Raw genomic sequence first — 17,777 nt, 5'->3', positions numbered from 1 at the left:
TTCTCTGGTCCTATATACATTTTTTTATTTAAAAAATATTACCATAATTTTAGGTGTCTTAGGTTTCTGCCATCATGTTTTTTTTTCATAAAATGTGGCTAGGTATATATTTATACATATATTTATTTATGTATATATTCATACATACATATATATATATATGTGTGTGTGTGTATATATATATATATTTGGGGGTGGTGCACATTGTCATCCATGGACATTGGATGTCCATGTACAAAGTCACCCAGAGAACACATGAGAAAATGTACAGGACTGAAATCTACACCCAGGGAGGCACCAGCATTTTGTGAAGGGACCAGCCAGCAGGAGGACAAAAGTTGCAGAACATTAAGTGGTCAAATGCATCACTTCACACCAGTAGAATAGTCAGAAGTGGTTGCTGGGGCAATTAAAAGCCCCAGACATGGGGCCAGCTAGGTGGGGAGGGGTGCTGCAGTTGAGGGGTGTCTTTAGCTTGCATCTCTACTAGACTGTCCTTTGACAGGTTTCCTTCAGCCTATACCGCTAATTCCTATTGTCGAACATTTGCACACTTGATTTTAAAGGGAACCAAGTTCACAAGGGAAAAGGCCTCATCTGAACTGGAGATTATGACTCAGGCTGGTCAGGTTTACATTATGGAGAGACTGCAAGACCCCAAATGACCATGAAGGCCGCTACAGCCAGGGAGAGAGGCCTCTACTGTGAAATGTTTTAAAGTGTAAACCATAAACTATTATGAAGAAGAGGATAATAGCTAGAGTAAGTTTTACTGCAATTGAGAAGTTAAAATTCACCTTTTATCTTCTTGGCATTCAAAGGCAAATTAGGAATATAGATGATATAATCTTTTCTATTATATCAAATTCCAGGGAGGAAAGACTCCAATATTAATAAAACCAACTCAATTTGCATATTTGCTCTAAGTTTTGTCAAGTAATAGAAATTTCCTTTGGACACTGGGATAATCATTTTGGTTAGAAAAACTGGAACTTGGCATTCATATATATTTTATTCTTTCCAAAGACACATTTTCAGAATTTTAGTTCTGTTGCAGGCATCATTTTTTCAGTACTCTGTTGACATTTACCTCTAATTTTGCTCATTTCAGTTTATGTCCTAGCTCTGCATGCACTAACCATGACCTAAAATTTTTATGGGAAAGACCTTTCAAACTTAAGATACCAATCCCTTGCAATTTCAAGGAAAACAAGTAAATTTGGGGAAATAAAAAAGACAGTGAGTGGGAAAGATCTGCTTACATTTATACTTTGAATCTTTCTAAATCTTGTTGGAAGCTAAAGGTAAAGCAAGAAACAAACAATTTTCTTGCTTCTGATCATATTTTTCAATCTAATTCATGATTTTAAGTGTCCTGCACTTGCTGGGCACTAGACTCACTTATACTGAATAGAAAATATATTTAATGCTAAAGTGGAAATGCTAAACTAGATGCTAGAATTATTCAAATTAAATTGTAGAATTCCTAGTCTTAAAAACACAGTACATTTTTGAACATTAAAACAACTGCAATTGGGTAAAAAAAGGAAATAATGCTCTGAGTAGTTAAAGGAAACATAGCTATTTCAGAGATCTTCCCACCCCAAACCAAACATCCAAAATTGAAAATTGAAGAAAACTTTTTTAAAGGCATTCACTTATTTCTCTTGATTCAGTTAATATCAAAACCATGCCTTACCTTGATAGCATGGAGCTATTCTTTTACTCAGCTCTGTTCGTAAATCAGAGGGCATTCCATAGCAAACACCCGTGGGGAGCTTATTTTCATTCTTTATGTAAAATATATTTTTCCATCTATGCCCACAAGTCTGAATAAAACATAAAAGTAGACCATATGATGTGAAAGTCACACCCAGGGTATCTGATTTCACGATGTGATCAGTGGACTAATTTCAATAACCTACCACAATGGAGCCATTTTCTCCTGGCTGTCTGGAAAGCGTGACCCCCAACCATTGATTGTCTCTTTCTTCCAAACACGTCTTTCCACAAGGTTCTCCATTAGGGCTACCTACAGCATTTGAAAATAATTTTATCATCAGTTATCTTGAAAACAGCATTATTCTACAAGACCAAACAAACATGCATGCTATCCCCAGTGTTTTTTCCTTCAGCCCTCTGTGGAATGCCCCCTTTCCCTGCTTCCCTGTCATCATACATTTGGTGCACATTGTTGGGGTAACCGTCAGTTAATCTGTGCTAACATAATTGTTCTCTCACAGGTGATTTTTGTTTGTAGAAATGCCCTCTGACTGGTAACACCAGTCAGGAAGAGATGGCTTTGATATAGGAGATAGCTAACCAACATGACTAAGAGAGGGGAAACCAGTTTAAAACAACATTGGCTGTGTAAGTCCAACTGCATTGTGTAATACTTGGCAAAGAATGTCATCTTTGTTTTGATCATTTATCTAGAAATGTAAGCAACATTTCCACAGCACTTTTAAAAAATGTTTCTTGTACTGAGACATTAAGAATAGAAGGACTACAATACGGTCCTCAGCATTTAAGTCACAGTTTGTTGAAGCTGGAGGTGATGATTGAGCATGTGGAAAGCAGCTGTGTATAATTAACATACTAATAATGCTAGTATTTAAAACAAACTGCCCTATGGTTTACATTTAGTGGATTGTGATGTTTTCAACAAAGAAAAAAGGACTTCGAAAAACTGGATTATTTTAGTAAAGAAACAACTTCAATAGGCACTTTCACAAAGGCATGAATAGCCAGAAAGCCAAAAATAAAATATTACACACGGGCAATACTTCTAAACTGTGCAAGAAAAAGTGATCATCCCAGTAATTTTTTTTGTTTGTTTGTTAAAGTGACTTATTTGCTTTGTAGCTGGGATCCTGTATTAAATGTGATTAAAGTAAGTGATTTTGGGGGAGAATAAGATGCAGTATATTAAGATTCCTTTTGCTATTTCCACCCACTTCAATTGCCACATGACAGTTCCGTTACAAAGGCAGATAAATACATTTGCATCAATTTGACTGGATAGGGACATGGAACTTTTTTTTTTTTTAACTTAATTTTGGTACCAAGTTTTCATACATTGATAGGGACCACACTCTAAATCATCAAGCCCTTATAACCTTGACCCCTAGATAATGCTTCCTGGGCAAACTCAGAATACCTTCATAGATGAGGTTAGTATTAGAAAGTGAAATTATTTGCAGTAAGTCTCCTGGGTAAGAGAGATTTTAAGGAGTGTGGAAAGATATTTGTGCATACATTTTATGAGCATTTGTTTGTTCTCTTAAAATGTTGTTCAGGGCAAACCAACCCTTCAACACAGCTAAACTGAAGAAAGTTTCCTAGCCCCATCTCTGGAGATTGATTTAGTTGGTCCAAGCGAGGCCCTGATTACCCCAGGTGATTCTCATGATCTGGAACATTGTTATGATGGTATATGGATAATCTTTCTTTAGCCAATTTTCTTGCAGAATAGTAATGTCAACTCCTACCTATTGGTAGTGCCCGCCAAGAGCATGAGACAGAGGAATACGACTAAGGATCTGTCTGGAAAAAGAATGCTGGGGGTGATTAGCCATGTCTACTTGGAATGGGAAGGGGATATTGCTGCAGCCCAAACACTGATCAAGCATGGTCCAGGTGGAAGCATAAGGTTTCTATATTCAAGTTAATAAAGAAAGGAAGGAATAAGGGAGAGGGAAGGGAAAGACAATTATGTTGTAGTACTGAATGGTTAAGGTCTAACATAGAAAGTTGTTACTGTGGCTACACAATGCCAACGTAATTGAAAGAAAGTGAAAGAATGACAAATAAATTTTAGTTTTCATTGTGATGCAAATTGCAGTTTGACTTTTTACTAAGATTGTCAGTTTTTTTTTTTTTACTAATGTCAAAAATAGATGATAAATGGTAGATTCGTCTACCTGAAGCTGAAGTTATTATTTATCCCAATAGATACTTCAACAAAGTATCTTCTCTGAAAATACCAAAGTCTTTCTAAAATTACAGTCAACACTCAGTTAACTAAGCAATTGTGCAGGAGGAAAATTAAGGACAGGAGAGGACAGAGTTCACAAATAACACATTATCCCTGTTAAAATGTGGTACATTTAATGGACAGTTTCATTAAGATTACGGCCAATATTTAGAAACAAATTTACTGTTCTAGAGATGCCACCTCAATGTTTAAAAACATATAGTAGTATGTACGTAGTAAACATACAATAGTTTAGAACCAAAAAATACCATGTAAATTGCTGAAGAAAATGGCCCAAAAGTTCTTATGCACAAAAATTGTGAATTGTCATCTGTTTCTAAGCTGAGCTCTCTTATTTGTAGATTTTAAAATGAAAACTAGAGAAACTCTTTTTTTTGTTGTTGTTGTTTTTTGCGGTACGCGGGCCTCTCACTGCTGTGGCCTCTCCCGTTGCGGAGCACAGGCTCCGGACGCACAGGCTCAGTGGCCATGGCTCACGGGCCCAGCCGCTCCGCGGCATGTGGGATCTTCCCGGACCGGGGCACGAACCCGTGTCCCCTGCATCGGCAGGCAGACGCTCAACCACTGTTCCACCAGGGAAGCCCTAGAGAAACTCTTTGTGTTATAAAACTGTTTTGTGTGTCCACAGATTATTACCCATTGCATCCTTTCTGTTTTAGTTTTAGCCTCACCAGGTGACATCACAATGTCATCACTGCTCAGATTCTCACACTTAGAGTCACACACTTAGATAACTCTAGTAAGTGGACAGACAGACTCACGCTTATGTAGGTTTCTTCTTTCCACTTCCTAATACTGCTTCTGCCACAGAGTAGCACCCAACAGCAAAGAGAATCCTGAGGTACTTTCAGCACTGGTTACAAGACAAAATCAGTTCAAAGAACGGCCTATAAATCCCCACTACTGATCTGGGTCTTCATTTCTAGCAACTTTTCACCTTTACTTCTGTAATGCCTGCAGAATCTTGGCAGAGAGGTCAGCCCTTCACATCGCCAACTTATGCTCAGGGCCCCTCCAGAGCTTTGCCTTAACTTCCTTGCTCTGGAGGCCACGCCTTTTCTCGTGGTTCTCAGCCCTGATTGGACATGAGGATCACCTGGGGTGATGGTGGGGGAAAAGTTTGGAACAAATACTGACACCTGGTCCCACTCCCAGAGGCTCCGATTTGATGTGCCTGGGTTGAGACCCAGACATCAAACAGCTCCGCAGTCACAGTAGTGAGCAGCTGGGCTTGTGAGTAACTGCTCTGCAATGTACATGGTTATGCCATTTCCTGTGTTATATTTGAAAGGAACTACTCCATTTAGAAAATAGTAGTAATACCTTTTTGCCCTCCTTGGTTTCACCTAAATATTGTAATAGGATATCAAATATTAAGCCGATTTTCTTCATGTGGAAATACAGCATTTCTAATTTGGTCAGAAATGATGATCATTAGAACTGCCAGGAGAAAGCTAATTCTCATGAATTTCCCTGACAGAACACCATAAATAAATGCAGATTATCTTTATATTTTATCCAAATGTCATGCTGAAATGATTTATAATCTGGTTTTCAATTCAGCTCATACATTACTGATCTAAACTCAGAAAATCAAATCAGCTTCATAATTGAAAAAAGTACTTTACATGGTTTAACATAAAAGAGGTCAGCAGAAATTAACATGTGATAATTTTCCATGCTTTTATATAACTAGAATGGCTAATTCTTAGCACAGTTGAACGCATTTTCCCAGTAGACATTAAAAATATAAAGCAGTTAAAAACCATACCCCTTATTCTAAAAATTAAGCCCATCTTTCTTTCCTTTCCTTCCTCTTCCGATTTTCATTTGGGAAAGAAAATATAAAGATGTATGCTTACTATTCAGTTTTTATTTCCACTTATTGATTTTGTTTCAGTGCATACATGAGTATATAAATGTGAATAAGCAGTAATTTTGATAGATGGATACAAAGGATGTTAGTACAAAGCCAATTAGGTACATTCTTTACCACTTTCCCCCCTTTGTCTTTTTTGCGCTTATTCACATCATCTGTTTTAGTGCCATTTTTCCAAGTGCCAAAATGTGACAGAGACTATGGAAGACTAGATATTTGTCCTTGATTGTCATCTCCATGGGGGCAGACTGACTATTTTGTTGACTGTGGCATTCCCACAGCACAGAACAGGGCCTTACATGCAGTAGGCAGGAACAAAATATTTGCTGAGGGAGGGAATTCTGAAACACCTTATACCACCACAAAATCCTCTACTAGAGGATACTACTACAAAATTTTCACCAAACTCTCAGGGATCTAAGCTTTGGAGAGGTCTTCTTCCTTCTCTACTATTCTCTCCTACTTCCAAAATATTAGTCCCTTAAGTTTTAAGACAGTAACAGATGGTCTGAAGGAAAACAGCGTTTGCAGGTTTGAAGATCTTTACAAAGTGTGATATGTGAGTCGGATGATTTAGGACTGAGAATTAGCTGGGCCTCCAGGAAGTGCCTGTCTCAGAGGGGTTCTGCAAGGATTTTGAGGACTAAATGAGGTATATGTGAAGGGCTCGGGCTAGAGCCTGGCAGAGAAAGCAAGAAAACATTAGCTGATGTTGACATTATTATTTTAAGGATTAAGCTAAAGATACGATTAAGCTGCACATATGTCATGGGATATATCTTCCTCCATAACATATTGGTGACATATCAATGTCAGTGAGCCCTTACCATACACATTAACTCATTTATTTCTCACAGTAGCAACAGAGGACAGTGTTATCAATCCCATTTTACAGGTGAGGAAATAGAATCTTAAAGAAGTAAAGTGATTTGCCCAAATCCATGGGGCTGGTAAATAGAAAAGATTAGAATCAAAAATCAAAACCTTTTAGAATGAAATACTGCCATTTGCAGCAATATGGATGGACCTAGAGATTATCATACTAAGTAAAGTAAGCCAGACAGAGAAAGACAAATATCATATGATATCACTTATATGTGGAATCTAAAATATGATATAAATGAACTTTTTACAAAACAGAAACAGACTCACAGACACAGAAAACAAACTCATGGTTACCAAAGGGGAAAGGGCAGGGAGGGATAAATTAGGAGCTTGGGATCAGCAGATACAAAATACTACATATAAAATAAACAACAAGGTCCTACTGTATAGCACAGGGAATTATATTCCCTATCTTGTAATAAACCATAATGGAAAAGAATTTTTAAAAAAAGGAAATCAAAAGCTTTTAGAAATTGAAGATCTAAAAGTAGTTACTTTCCACTAATCTGGAGTATATACAATAGAACTGTACATATATTTCAGACATATGAATTATCTGGATAAATTTTACTTTCTAAACCTTTTTTTTCAGCTAAAAATGTGTAAAATATCACAAGTCTGCCCACAGACTATACAGTCAACTTTCTAGTGTTCACAAAAAATGTTACTTACTTGGTCCCTACCTTACCCTGACCTTTTCCTCAACTGAGATCAGTTCTCAATATTTTGGCATTTCTATTGAGGAAGGACCAAGGGGAAAGACCAGACTCAAAGGTCTTCTTTCTGTAACCTTTGACAGCTTGAGTGACACACTTTGTGCATAGGGGAGCCTGGGACTTTTGGATACAATGACAAATTTGGTTTATCTGCTTGTGTCACTGGGCTGTGGCTTCATCAGTTCAGACATTTGATTGGGGCTCTCAGACTGGCCTTCTGGCTACTAAGACAACACATGCATTTATCTGATCTTTCAAAAGATGTGACATAATTTTCAAGTTTCAGAAAAATAGTGAAAGACCTTATTTCCACCAATTACTTTTTTTTTAACGTGAAGCTCTATTCCATTGAAAGATGAGTCCTGTATTTTCAAACTCTTCCACTAGAAATTTTTCTTAAATAATCCTGAAAAATAAATGACCCTTGTTCTATTCTATGTTCTATAAAGATTCTATGAAGATTCTATGTTCATTCATGCAAGATATCTTTATTTGTAGAGGCAATAATTACTGAGTGAAAATAATCATACAATTCCTTCATTTACCAAGATTCAGAATATAGAAAAAACATATGGAATTAAAAGCAAACAAACCAATTCAAATATGACCAGATTACAAGGCCTACCACTTGGCACCTAGTAGGTGTTCATTAAATGGTAAATGCTTCTGTTCCCCAGGGTACCCACATTGCGTTGATGTGGGCACACCAGCAGAGGGAGTTCACAATGTTGTGAGGTTGGATCAGCAGCCTTCCTTCAGCTCTTTAAGCCCAATGGCCCCTTGTTTTTGTTTCTTATCAGACACTAATTACTATTAAATTCATTATATTATTTTTATTATATTAAACTGTGTACTTTTCCCACACATCTAATAAAATGTGGTGGAGATGTTTCTGAAAGGTAACAGTGATGTTCATGAATTTAACAGCAATAACAATAACTTGGAGTAATGAAAAGTGAAATACCCAAGTTTTACAGGAGATATGGGACATGAAAGTACTAAACTTCCAAGACCATTTCCTCCAAGTCAGCTAGGGGCAAACAAGAGTCAAAATATCAAATTAAACATCAAAATTATAAACCATTCTCGAAGTAATTTTTTTCTGGAAAAATATGTTTAAGTGTCATATTCTATGACTTCCTAATAAAAATCTGATAATGGCTGATAATCATGCTCAATTTATGTGAGAAACAGCTCCTATAATCATAGGCCTGAAAAAGCCAGCTATTTAAGTCCTCTATTTCATTTTATTTTAATTACATTTTTTATTTAATAATTGTATTTATTTTACTGTGTTGTATTTAGGAAGACAGTTCCACACAGAGGTGAACAAGTTCTGGCAGTAGAGGCAAGCTTGATGGTTGCAATTTTATGAATCTGAGTTGATCCTGAGACATCACTAGACTTCAGAACCCTAGAAAACCATCCTGCTTGTGAGCATGAACCTAAGATCGGGGTTTCCTTCAGGTGCCTTAGGCCCAAACTTCTTTAAATTCCTACAGAAAACCTATACAAGTATTTTTACTAAGTACAGCAGAAAAAAATGTACAGCAACGGATATATTTGCTGTGCATAATTTAAAGAAGGAATGTTTTCTTACAATAATTATAGAATTATTTATACAATAACACATTATATGCTTTGTATGTGCCAGGCACACTTTTAATACATGTAAACATGTATATTAAGTCATTTAATTTTCGTTATATCCCTATGAGGCAGGTATTATTATCATTATCCCAATTTCACAGATGGAGAAGCTGAAACAAAGGGAGATTAAGCATCTTGCCCAAAGTCACACTACTTTTACAGGGGGGAAGGAAGGATTCAAACCCATACTGTCATCCACCACCCTACACCACTTTACAATGATTTGCTATTAGTACTTTTCACTGTTAATCAGGGAATGAATCCAAGTATCAACATTATTAATAATCTTATTCTAATTCTATTTCTATAATAACTTATTATATAACATTAACTTCCAACATTAGAAAATAAGGAAAGAAAATTCTCTACTTCCATGGTTTTCAACTAATCTCTTAGACTTAAGCATTCATTTGAAAAAGTATCACTAATATATAGATACCATTTTGAGTGTCTTTGAAACAAGAATAATGCAAAAATGTAAACAGAAAAAAACTCCAGGGAAACCTGCCCTCACTTAATGCTCAGTGGCCAATACTGAAGTTCTGAGCCTGGTTTTGGAATTCACAGGGTAGGATGGAGGAGGAGGTCAGGCTAATAACAAGGTTTAAAAATATGTGAGGGCTTCCCTGGTGGGGCAGTGGTTGAGAGCCCGCCTGCCGATGCAGGGGACACGGGTTTGTGCCCCGGTCCGGGAAGATCCCACATGCTGCGGAGGGGCTAGGCCCGCGAGCCATGGCCACTGAGCCTGCGTGTCCGGGGCCTGTGCTCCACAACGGGAGAGGCCACAACGGTGAGAGGCCCGCGTACCGCAAAAAAAAAAAAAAAAAGTGAGAAAAATAAAAATCAGTCAGAGAGTCCATGGCATCATTCTGTACCAATCAACGTAGGATCAGACTGAGATGAGGGGTTACCAATAACAGAGGACTTCTTTTCATTCAAAGTTTAAACTGTGGGATAAGATGTTGCAGAGACAATGATTTGCAGACAAAATAATGATATTCTAATAAATACTAGAAAATGGTCACAAGAAAACAGAGAATAGCACTAGGGTGAGGTAGACCTAGAAAGATTTCACAGAGGGTAGATATTGACAAGAGACTTCTACAAAGGGTATCATTTTAAAAGGACATGTCTAATCCACTTCACAAAATATTTCCTGCAAAAGAGATTTGATAACTAAATCTATACTCTTACTACTTCTGAACATACTCATTGAGAATTACAGTATTTCATATAAATTATATGAAAAAGATTTCAAATCATTAAAAAAAGATTCTTGGGGATAAACTGAGAGCATCAGAACCAACACACTGCATTACTGAGCCCAGTTCTGTCACTTGCAAGTCCACTTCCATATTTAATTTGATATCTCCAGCTCTTCCTAAAATTAAAATCCCCTTGTTTTGAAGACAGTCAGTTCCAAGCTTCCTATCTCAGGAGTGTGTATTCTTAGATTGCCTGGTATGAGTAGGCAGAGTCTAGAACCCAAGGCTGGCCTAGACCTCTTGGAACAATATTGAAATATACAGCAAACCCCAGAGGATCCCACCCAAATCTGAGAAACACACCCATCCATTTCACATTCACTGAGATTTTACTACATGCTCATCAAAACTGGTCAGAACTGGCTCAATTACTCTTCCAGGAAAACTTCTCTCATCATCCAAACACTTTCTTCTCCCCATTGTGTGTCTCTATCATTATGCATGTTACATTTTCTTGTAAGTAATTATCTGTTTCCCTGTTTCTCCTGTCGCTGAGTTCTTTCAGGGCTTTAGCCATCTTAGCCACCTTTCTATTCCTAGTACCAGCATAAGTAATTGATAAAATGTATTTAATAAATAAAGGAAGAACCCAGTTAAAAGAGTTGACATCTGCCACCAATATTTTCACACTCCTCACTTCTCAACCCTCTGAAGTCTGGTATCACCACTAAAACTGGTCTTACCAAGGTTACTAATGAACCAATTCTCTCTAAATCCAATGAAACCTCCTAAGTTCTTACCTAGCTTGACCTCTTGGCAACTTTTGATACTGCCAACCACTCACCTCTTTATAGAATCTCTCATTTCTCTACTTCCACAGTGCCACATTGACCTGATTTCCTAGCTACCTCTTTGGCTTTTCCTTCTCAATCTGTTTTTCAGGCTCTTTTTTCTTCTCCAATGGTTTTCAACCATGGATGAATATTGGAATAATCTGGGGACCTTTGGAAACTCTTGATGCACTACTAAGGGTTCTGCACCCAATTCCAATGTGTGTATGTGAAGTTTTTCCACACCATCAACAAGCAATTCTCTGACACCAGGTGGGTGCCCTGCAATTCAACTCCATTGTAACACTATCTAACCTGTAGATAATGTCAGATCCCACAGGTTAAGGGTTCAGTCCTACATGCTCCTTGACATAGGTCTTAGTGATGATTTTTTAAATCTGACACCAAAAGCAAAAGCAACAAAAGCAAAAATAAATAAGTGGGACTACACTATACTAAAATACTTCTGTACAGAAAAGTCAACATACTGAAGGAGAAAAAATATTTGCAAATTATATATCTGATAAGGGGCTAATATCCAAAATATATCAAGAATTCATATAACTCAATAGCAAAACAAGCAAACAATCTGAGTGGAAGACCTGCATAGACATTTTTCCAAAGAAGACATACAGATGGACCAGAGGTACATAAAAACATGCTCGACATCACTAATCATCAGGGAAATGCAAATCAAAACCACAATGAGCTATTACCTCACACCTATCAGAATGGCTATTATCAAAAAGACAAGAGATAACAAACGTTAGTGAGGATGTGGAGGAAAAGGATGTGCATTGTTGGTGGGAATGTAAATTGGTACAGCCACTGTGGAAACAGTATGGACGTTCCTCAAAAAATAAAAGATAGAACTACCATATGATCCAACAATTCCACTTCTGGGTATTTATCAGAAGAAAATGAAAATACTAACTCAAAAAAATATTATGTACCCCCCATATTTATTGCAGTATTATTTATAATAGCCAAGATGGGAAACAACCTAAGTGTCCACTGAAGGATGAGCAGATGAAGAAATTGTGGTACATATATGCAATGGGATATTATTCAGCCATAAAAAAGAATGTAATCTTGTCATTTGCAACAACATGACTGAACCCCGATGACATTATGCTAAGTGAAATAAGTCAGATAGAGAAAGACAAATACTGTATGATCTCTCTTATATGTGGAATCTAAAAAAAAGAAGAAAAAAACAAGCTCATAGAGAGAGAGAACAGATATGTAGTTGCTAGAGGCAGGGGTGGGGAGGGAGAAATGGGTGAAGGGAGTCAAAAGGTACAAAGAGAAAAATAAATAAATACAGTGCATTACTGAGCAACACCAAAAAATAGCTTATTATCATTTAGTAATTTGTGACTATCTTCTATAGTATTAGGAAATTTAGACAACTTTAATAAATTAACACAAAACTTCCTTAATGGGTAATAGAACTTTTAAAAGAAACCTGAAAGGTAAAAATACACCGGGTGTATCTGTTTAATAGCTGATTAAAATAGATGAAAAATTTAAAAAGACTGCTTTCCTCCCATACCCCTGCTCCCCCCACACGCACACACTTCAGATGCCAATTTCAAGTCCACCAGCTACTGAAGTTTCCTTTGGTTTGAATAATTTGCTAGAGTGGCTCACAGAACTCAAAGAAGCATTTTACATACTAGATTACCAGTTTATTATAAAAGGAGGTAACTCAGGAACAGCCAGATGGAAGAGACACATAGGGCAAGGCATGAGGAACTTGCAGGGAGCTTCCAGGTCCTCTCTGAATGCACCACTAGTCCTAAATCTCCACGTGTTCACCAACCCTGTCCTTTTGGGTTTTTATGGAGGTTTCATTACATAGGCATGATTGATTAAACTATTGACCATTGGCAACTGGCTCAACCTCCAGCCCCTCTTCTCTTGCTGGAGGTCAGGGGGATAGAAATGAAAGTTCCAACCATCTAATCATATGGTTGGTTCCACTGGCAACCAGCCACATCCTTAGGTCCTAAGGTCACCTCACTGACATAACAGAAGATATATTTATCACTCTAGAAAACTCCAAGGGTTTTAGGATCTCTGTGCCAGAAATGAGGGAAGACCAAATATATCAATATATTCTTATTATAAATCACAATATCCTACCCTAGACCCACCCCCAGAGATTTTATTAGTTTAGGAGGAGGCCACCAGCACTGGTATTCTTAAACCTCTGCAAGAGAATCTAGGTTGCAGCCAGAGTTGAGCAACACTGTTCTAGCCACCTCTCAAGTTGTAGGAAGCCTCTGGGATCTCTCCTGGGCCTGATGATCTATTCAGTCTAGAGAGTTCCCAGGTTAAACTCATTAATCTCCATGGTTTTGATTACCATCTCTATGCTAATTACCTTCAACTCTGAACTGCCCTATAGACCTCTCCCGCCCTCCAGACCCATACATCCAACTGATTTCCAGATATTTACTTTTACATCTCACAGGACATAGCACCATCATCTATCCAACACCCCAAGTCAGAACCTTGGGTAACATTTTGAAACCTTCTTTTTCATCTCTCTCGTTTAATAATTACAAAGTCCAGTTCACGGAGACCTGCTCTGCAGGAAAATAGCAGATTTCAGCACTAAGCCAAAGGCCAGTACAGCCACTGTGGACCCCCTGCAGATCTTGCCAGCTTTTGCCCCACAGGTATTAGTAACTGATGCCTGGGTTCCTCCCCACTCCCTTTTCTCTCACTGAAAAGCCCAGAAACCACACCACCAGTCATCCCAGGCCTCTGTGGTTACCCTAGTATAAGAAGCCAGCCACTTGAGCCCCTCCCTGGACCCACCAAAGCCCACGTGCAAGATACCACCCTAGACCCTTGTGGCTGACCCCACCCTTGTGCCGGGCTCAGGGTTCAGCCCTATAGCTGTGCATCTGCGTGCCACCAGCCCTCTGCCCGTCACCAAGCTTCACTGCAGTGCACATGCCCAGGGGAAATAGTGCAGCCATGGGGGAGCACACGGACAGCCGGGGCCCCTGTAAGTTTTTGTGGGCCTGCGTCAGGGTCTGCCTTCTGTTGCTCAGCACCACAATGCCCATCTGGAGCCAACACCTCCAACTGTGCATCTGCTACCCCCAACCCAACACCAGCCTCCACCGCATTGTGCACACACCAAGGAAGAGTGTGAAACCACACATGAGCACGCTGACAGCCAGGGCTTCCTCAGCTTCCAGAGAGCTTACCAAGTTGTAACACAAATAATCCCTGCTTACTTCTCCAACCTATCATCACTTCACACTCCACAGTTCAACTGTATGCATTTTTCTTTCAGTCCAAAGATGCTGCCCTCTCAAGGACCTCAGGGTCTTCATATACACTGTTTGCTCTGTCTGGCACCCTTTCCCATAACCTCTTCCTCTGGCTAACTCTTGATTTTTTGTTGTTGTTGTTTTCAGTTTTCCACTAGAACATCAATTCCTTAGGAAGACATCACCTTAATCTCCTAAACAGATTAGATCTTCTCACCATACTTTCTTATAACAACCTAACCTATAGACGGTAAACCCCTTGGGGCAAGGGCCATGTTTCTTTTGTACACCCAGGTTCTCGCCCTTTGACATCCTTCAATAAATGACCTACAAGCACAATGGATTACCATATCTGGCCCAAGAACTGTTGCCAAAGGAAGAGATTTTTTAGTCAGTAGAAACAGCACCCAGTGGTCAAGTAAACTTTAGGCAAAAAATAAAATACATTTTAGAAAATCTCATCTCTTAAATTAGGTGGAAACCATTCTTTTAGAGATGGAGTTTGGGAAATTGCTGGAAATAAGGAAACAATTCTTGTAATATGATGGTTTATTCATGAAGCTCTCTGTCTTAATTTTGTGCATAATTAGCATAACAACCTCTGTTCAGGGGTGATTTTTCAAAATGACCAGTCTGTATCAACATCATCTTCATAAGCTACAATTTAAAGAGTATCACAAATGAGAAAGAAAAAGAAAGTTATCAAGGACATATTTGAAGTTTCAACAGTGAGAGGTTTGCTTTTTATTGTTAAGCTAATAATTCCTAAAAATCAGGCAGAAGTGAGAGTGAGGTAATCATTAGTTTAATGACACAAATGCTAATTAATTTAACCTCCTCCAAGTAGGTTATGTAATATAAACCAGGAGGCTGGCTAAGGCAATGTAATTTCCAGGAAGAAATCTGAAGGGGAATAATGATGACTAACTTAATAAACGACTGTTCTTTCTAGTAAGAAAAAGAGGTACAAGGAGAGAGCTTAAAGGTCTAGTAACTATACAACATTGGTCTAGAAAAGTGAAAATTCCAATCACTTTATGCATAGACACTGGGAAGGCACCTGCTAAAAAGTTAGTGTTATTTTACATAGGGAAGTTATGTTTCTCTAGAACAGCGCTGTCTGACAGAAACATAATACAAGTCACTTATGAAATAATTTTACAGTAGTCACATTAAAAAGTAAAAAGGAATAGGTAAAATTGATGTTAATAATATATTTTCTTTAACCTAATACATCAAAAATATTTTCATTTAAAAATGTAATCAATATTAGTTTTAAAATATTTATTTCAACATGTGATCCTTATCTAAAAAAAGAGATTTTATGTATATGTATGTGTGTGTGTATGTTTTTCTTTTTTTTTTTGGTACTAGGTCTTCAAAAGCCAGAAAGTAATTTGCCCTATAGTGCTTCTCACTACAAACTAGCCACATTTCATGTGCCCAATAGCCACATGTGGTTAGTGGCTATTGTACTGGACAGTGTAATTGTATAATTTTAGCCTCTATTACCCAGACAAGTGTGTGTGTGTGTGCCCGTGCACGCACGTGCACGTGTGCACGCCCAAACACACATGTATAATGCTACTAGTGGCAACTTCAAAATAATGAAAGATCTAGTATGCCTTTTGAATGACCAAATAAAGGTAATCTTTTTAGTATAATTTTGTAGCCATTTATGTATTTTATTATGTTCTAATTGTTCAAATACCGGAAATCCATGGATAAATACAGTAATGAAGTCATTATTTGTGATGCCTTAATTTAGCAACCATCTGTGATCAAAGTTTCCTTTTAAAAAACTTAGCAAGGGGGCTTCCCTGGTGTCAAAGTGGTTAAGAGTCCGCCTGCCGATGCAGGGGACACGGGTTCGTGCCCCGGTCCGGGAAGATCCCACATGCCGCGGAGCGGCTGGGCCCATGAGCCATGGCCGCTGAGCCTGCGCGTCCGGAGTCTATGCTCCGTAATGGGAGAGGCCACAACAGTGAGAGGCCCGCGTACAGGAAAAAAAAAAAAAAAAAAAAAAAAACTTAGCAAGGATGCAAAGCACCTGAGTGGAAAAGCAACTGAACCTGTGGAAATCACTATGGCCTCCCCAGACACGGAGTCTTCATGAACAAGTTTGGATTCAGACCCTCCTGATGGGGAGACTACCTTCCTCTGGTTCACAGAGAGCAGTATCAAGGAAGTGAGGGGAGACACACTTCTTAGGCAGGCAGGAAGGTGGAAGAAGCCTGTTTGCACACAGGAAGAAATGCACCTCTTCTACAGTCAATTCACTTCACTAAAAGGGGTATCTGATTCTCGACATCTCATACCCTGAACATTCTAGATAAACAGGCATTTGCTGCTCACTTCTGATTATGACTACAGTGAATATACCATAGTATGGGACAACATTAGCCACTGCAGGGAAGAGGGGTTAGGAAGTGGGGGGAAGAGTATTGACTCCTCTTCTGAGGGAATGAGTCTATCTGAATCAAACTTTGATCTGAAATTCTGAGACCTAAAGACTAGTCCATGTAGATAGCACTTTGAATTGTGTAGGAGATTGGCACCATTTTAAGAGATCTCTCAACTTCATCTCTTTGATAGCAAATTAGGCCATGAATGAAAGAAAACATTTTATGACACGGCAGTCATAGATGAATCTTTAGTTATTGTAAGATTTTTTGGAAACAGATGGAAGTCTATGTGAAGACACAGGGAAAAGAAATCCATTTATCTACAAGTCAAGGAGGGAGACCTCAGAAGAAACCAACTCTGCTAAAACCTTGATTTTGGACTTCTAACCTCTAGAATTGTTTTCCGAATTGAGACAACATTGATCACGGAAATATTGCCAGAATTCACATGAAGGAGAATGGAGACCCCTTCTTCAAAAGGTGAGACACAGCCACCCCCCGCCACTGCAGAAGACCCTCCAACACTAGCAGCCGTGTGGATGAAAGGCTCTTGGTGCTGCAGCCAGGAGTCAGTGCTGTGCTTCTGAGGTGGGAGAGCCAACTTCAGGACATGGGTCCACAAGAGACCTCCCAGCTTCACGTAATATCAATCGGTGAAAATCTCCCAGAGATCTTCATCAACAACACTCAGCTTCACTCAATGACCAGCAAGCTACAGTGCTGGACACCCTATGCCAAACAACTACCAAGACAGGAACACAAACCCACCCATTAGCAGAGAGGCTGCCTAAAATCATAATAAGGCCACAGACACGCCAAAACACACCACCAGATGTGGACCTGCCCACCAGAAAGACAAGATCCAGCCTCATCCACCAGAACACAGGAAATAGTCCCCTCCACCAGGAAGCCTACAC

The 17,777-nt window shown here is 38.7% G+C and overlaps 1 protein-coding gene across 1 annotated transcript in view; it reads right to left on the bottom strand.

Moving 5' to 3' along the window:
- Positions 1–17,777, bottom strand: part of ITGA4 (integrin subunit alpha 4) — an 86,317-nt gene that overhangs the window by 60,536 nt on the left and 8,004 nt on the right. Inside the window, exons 3-4 of the mRNA XM_082631179.1 lie at positions 1,926–2,032; positions 1,700–1,829 (exon numbers count right to left, since the gene is read on the bottom strand). Coding sequence (XP_082487305.1) covers positions 1,700–1,829; positions 1,926–2,032 — 237 coding nt within the window. The remainder of the gene's footprint in view (positions 1–1,699; positions 1,830–1,925; positions 2,033–17,777) is intronic.

Source organism: Mesoplodon mirus (assembly GCF_964341445.2).
Source record: "Mesoplodon mirus genome assembly, chromosome: 8".
Taxonomy (NCBI): domain Eukaryota; kingdom Metazoa; phylum Chordata; class Mammalia; order Artiodactyla; family Ziphiidae; genus Mesoplodon; species Mesoplodon mirus.
The sequence above is the reverse complement of the archived record's forward strand: the minus strand, read 5'-3'. Positions and strand labels throughout refer to the sequence as shown.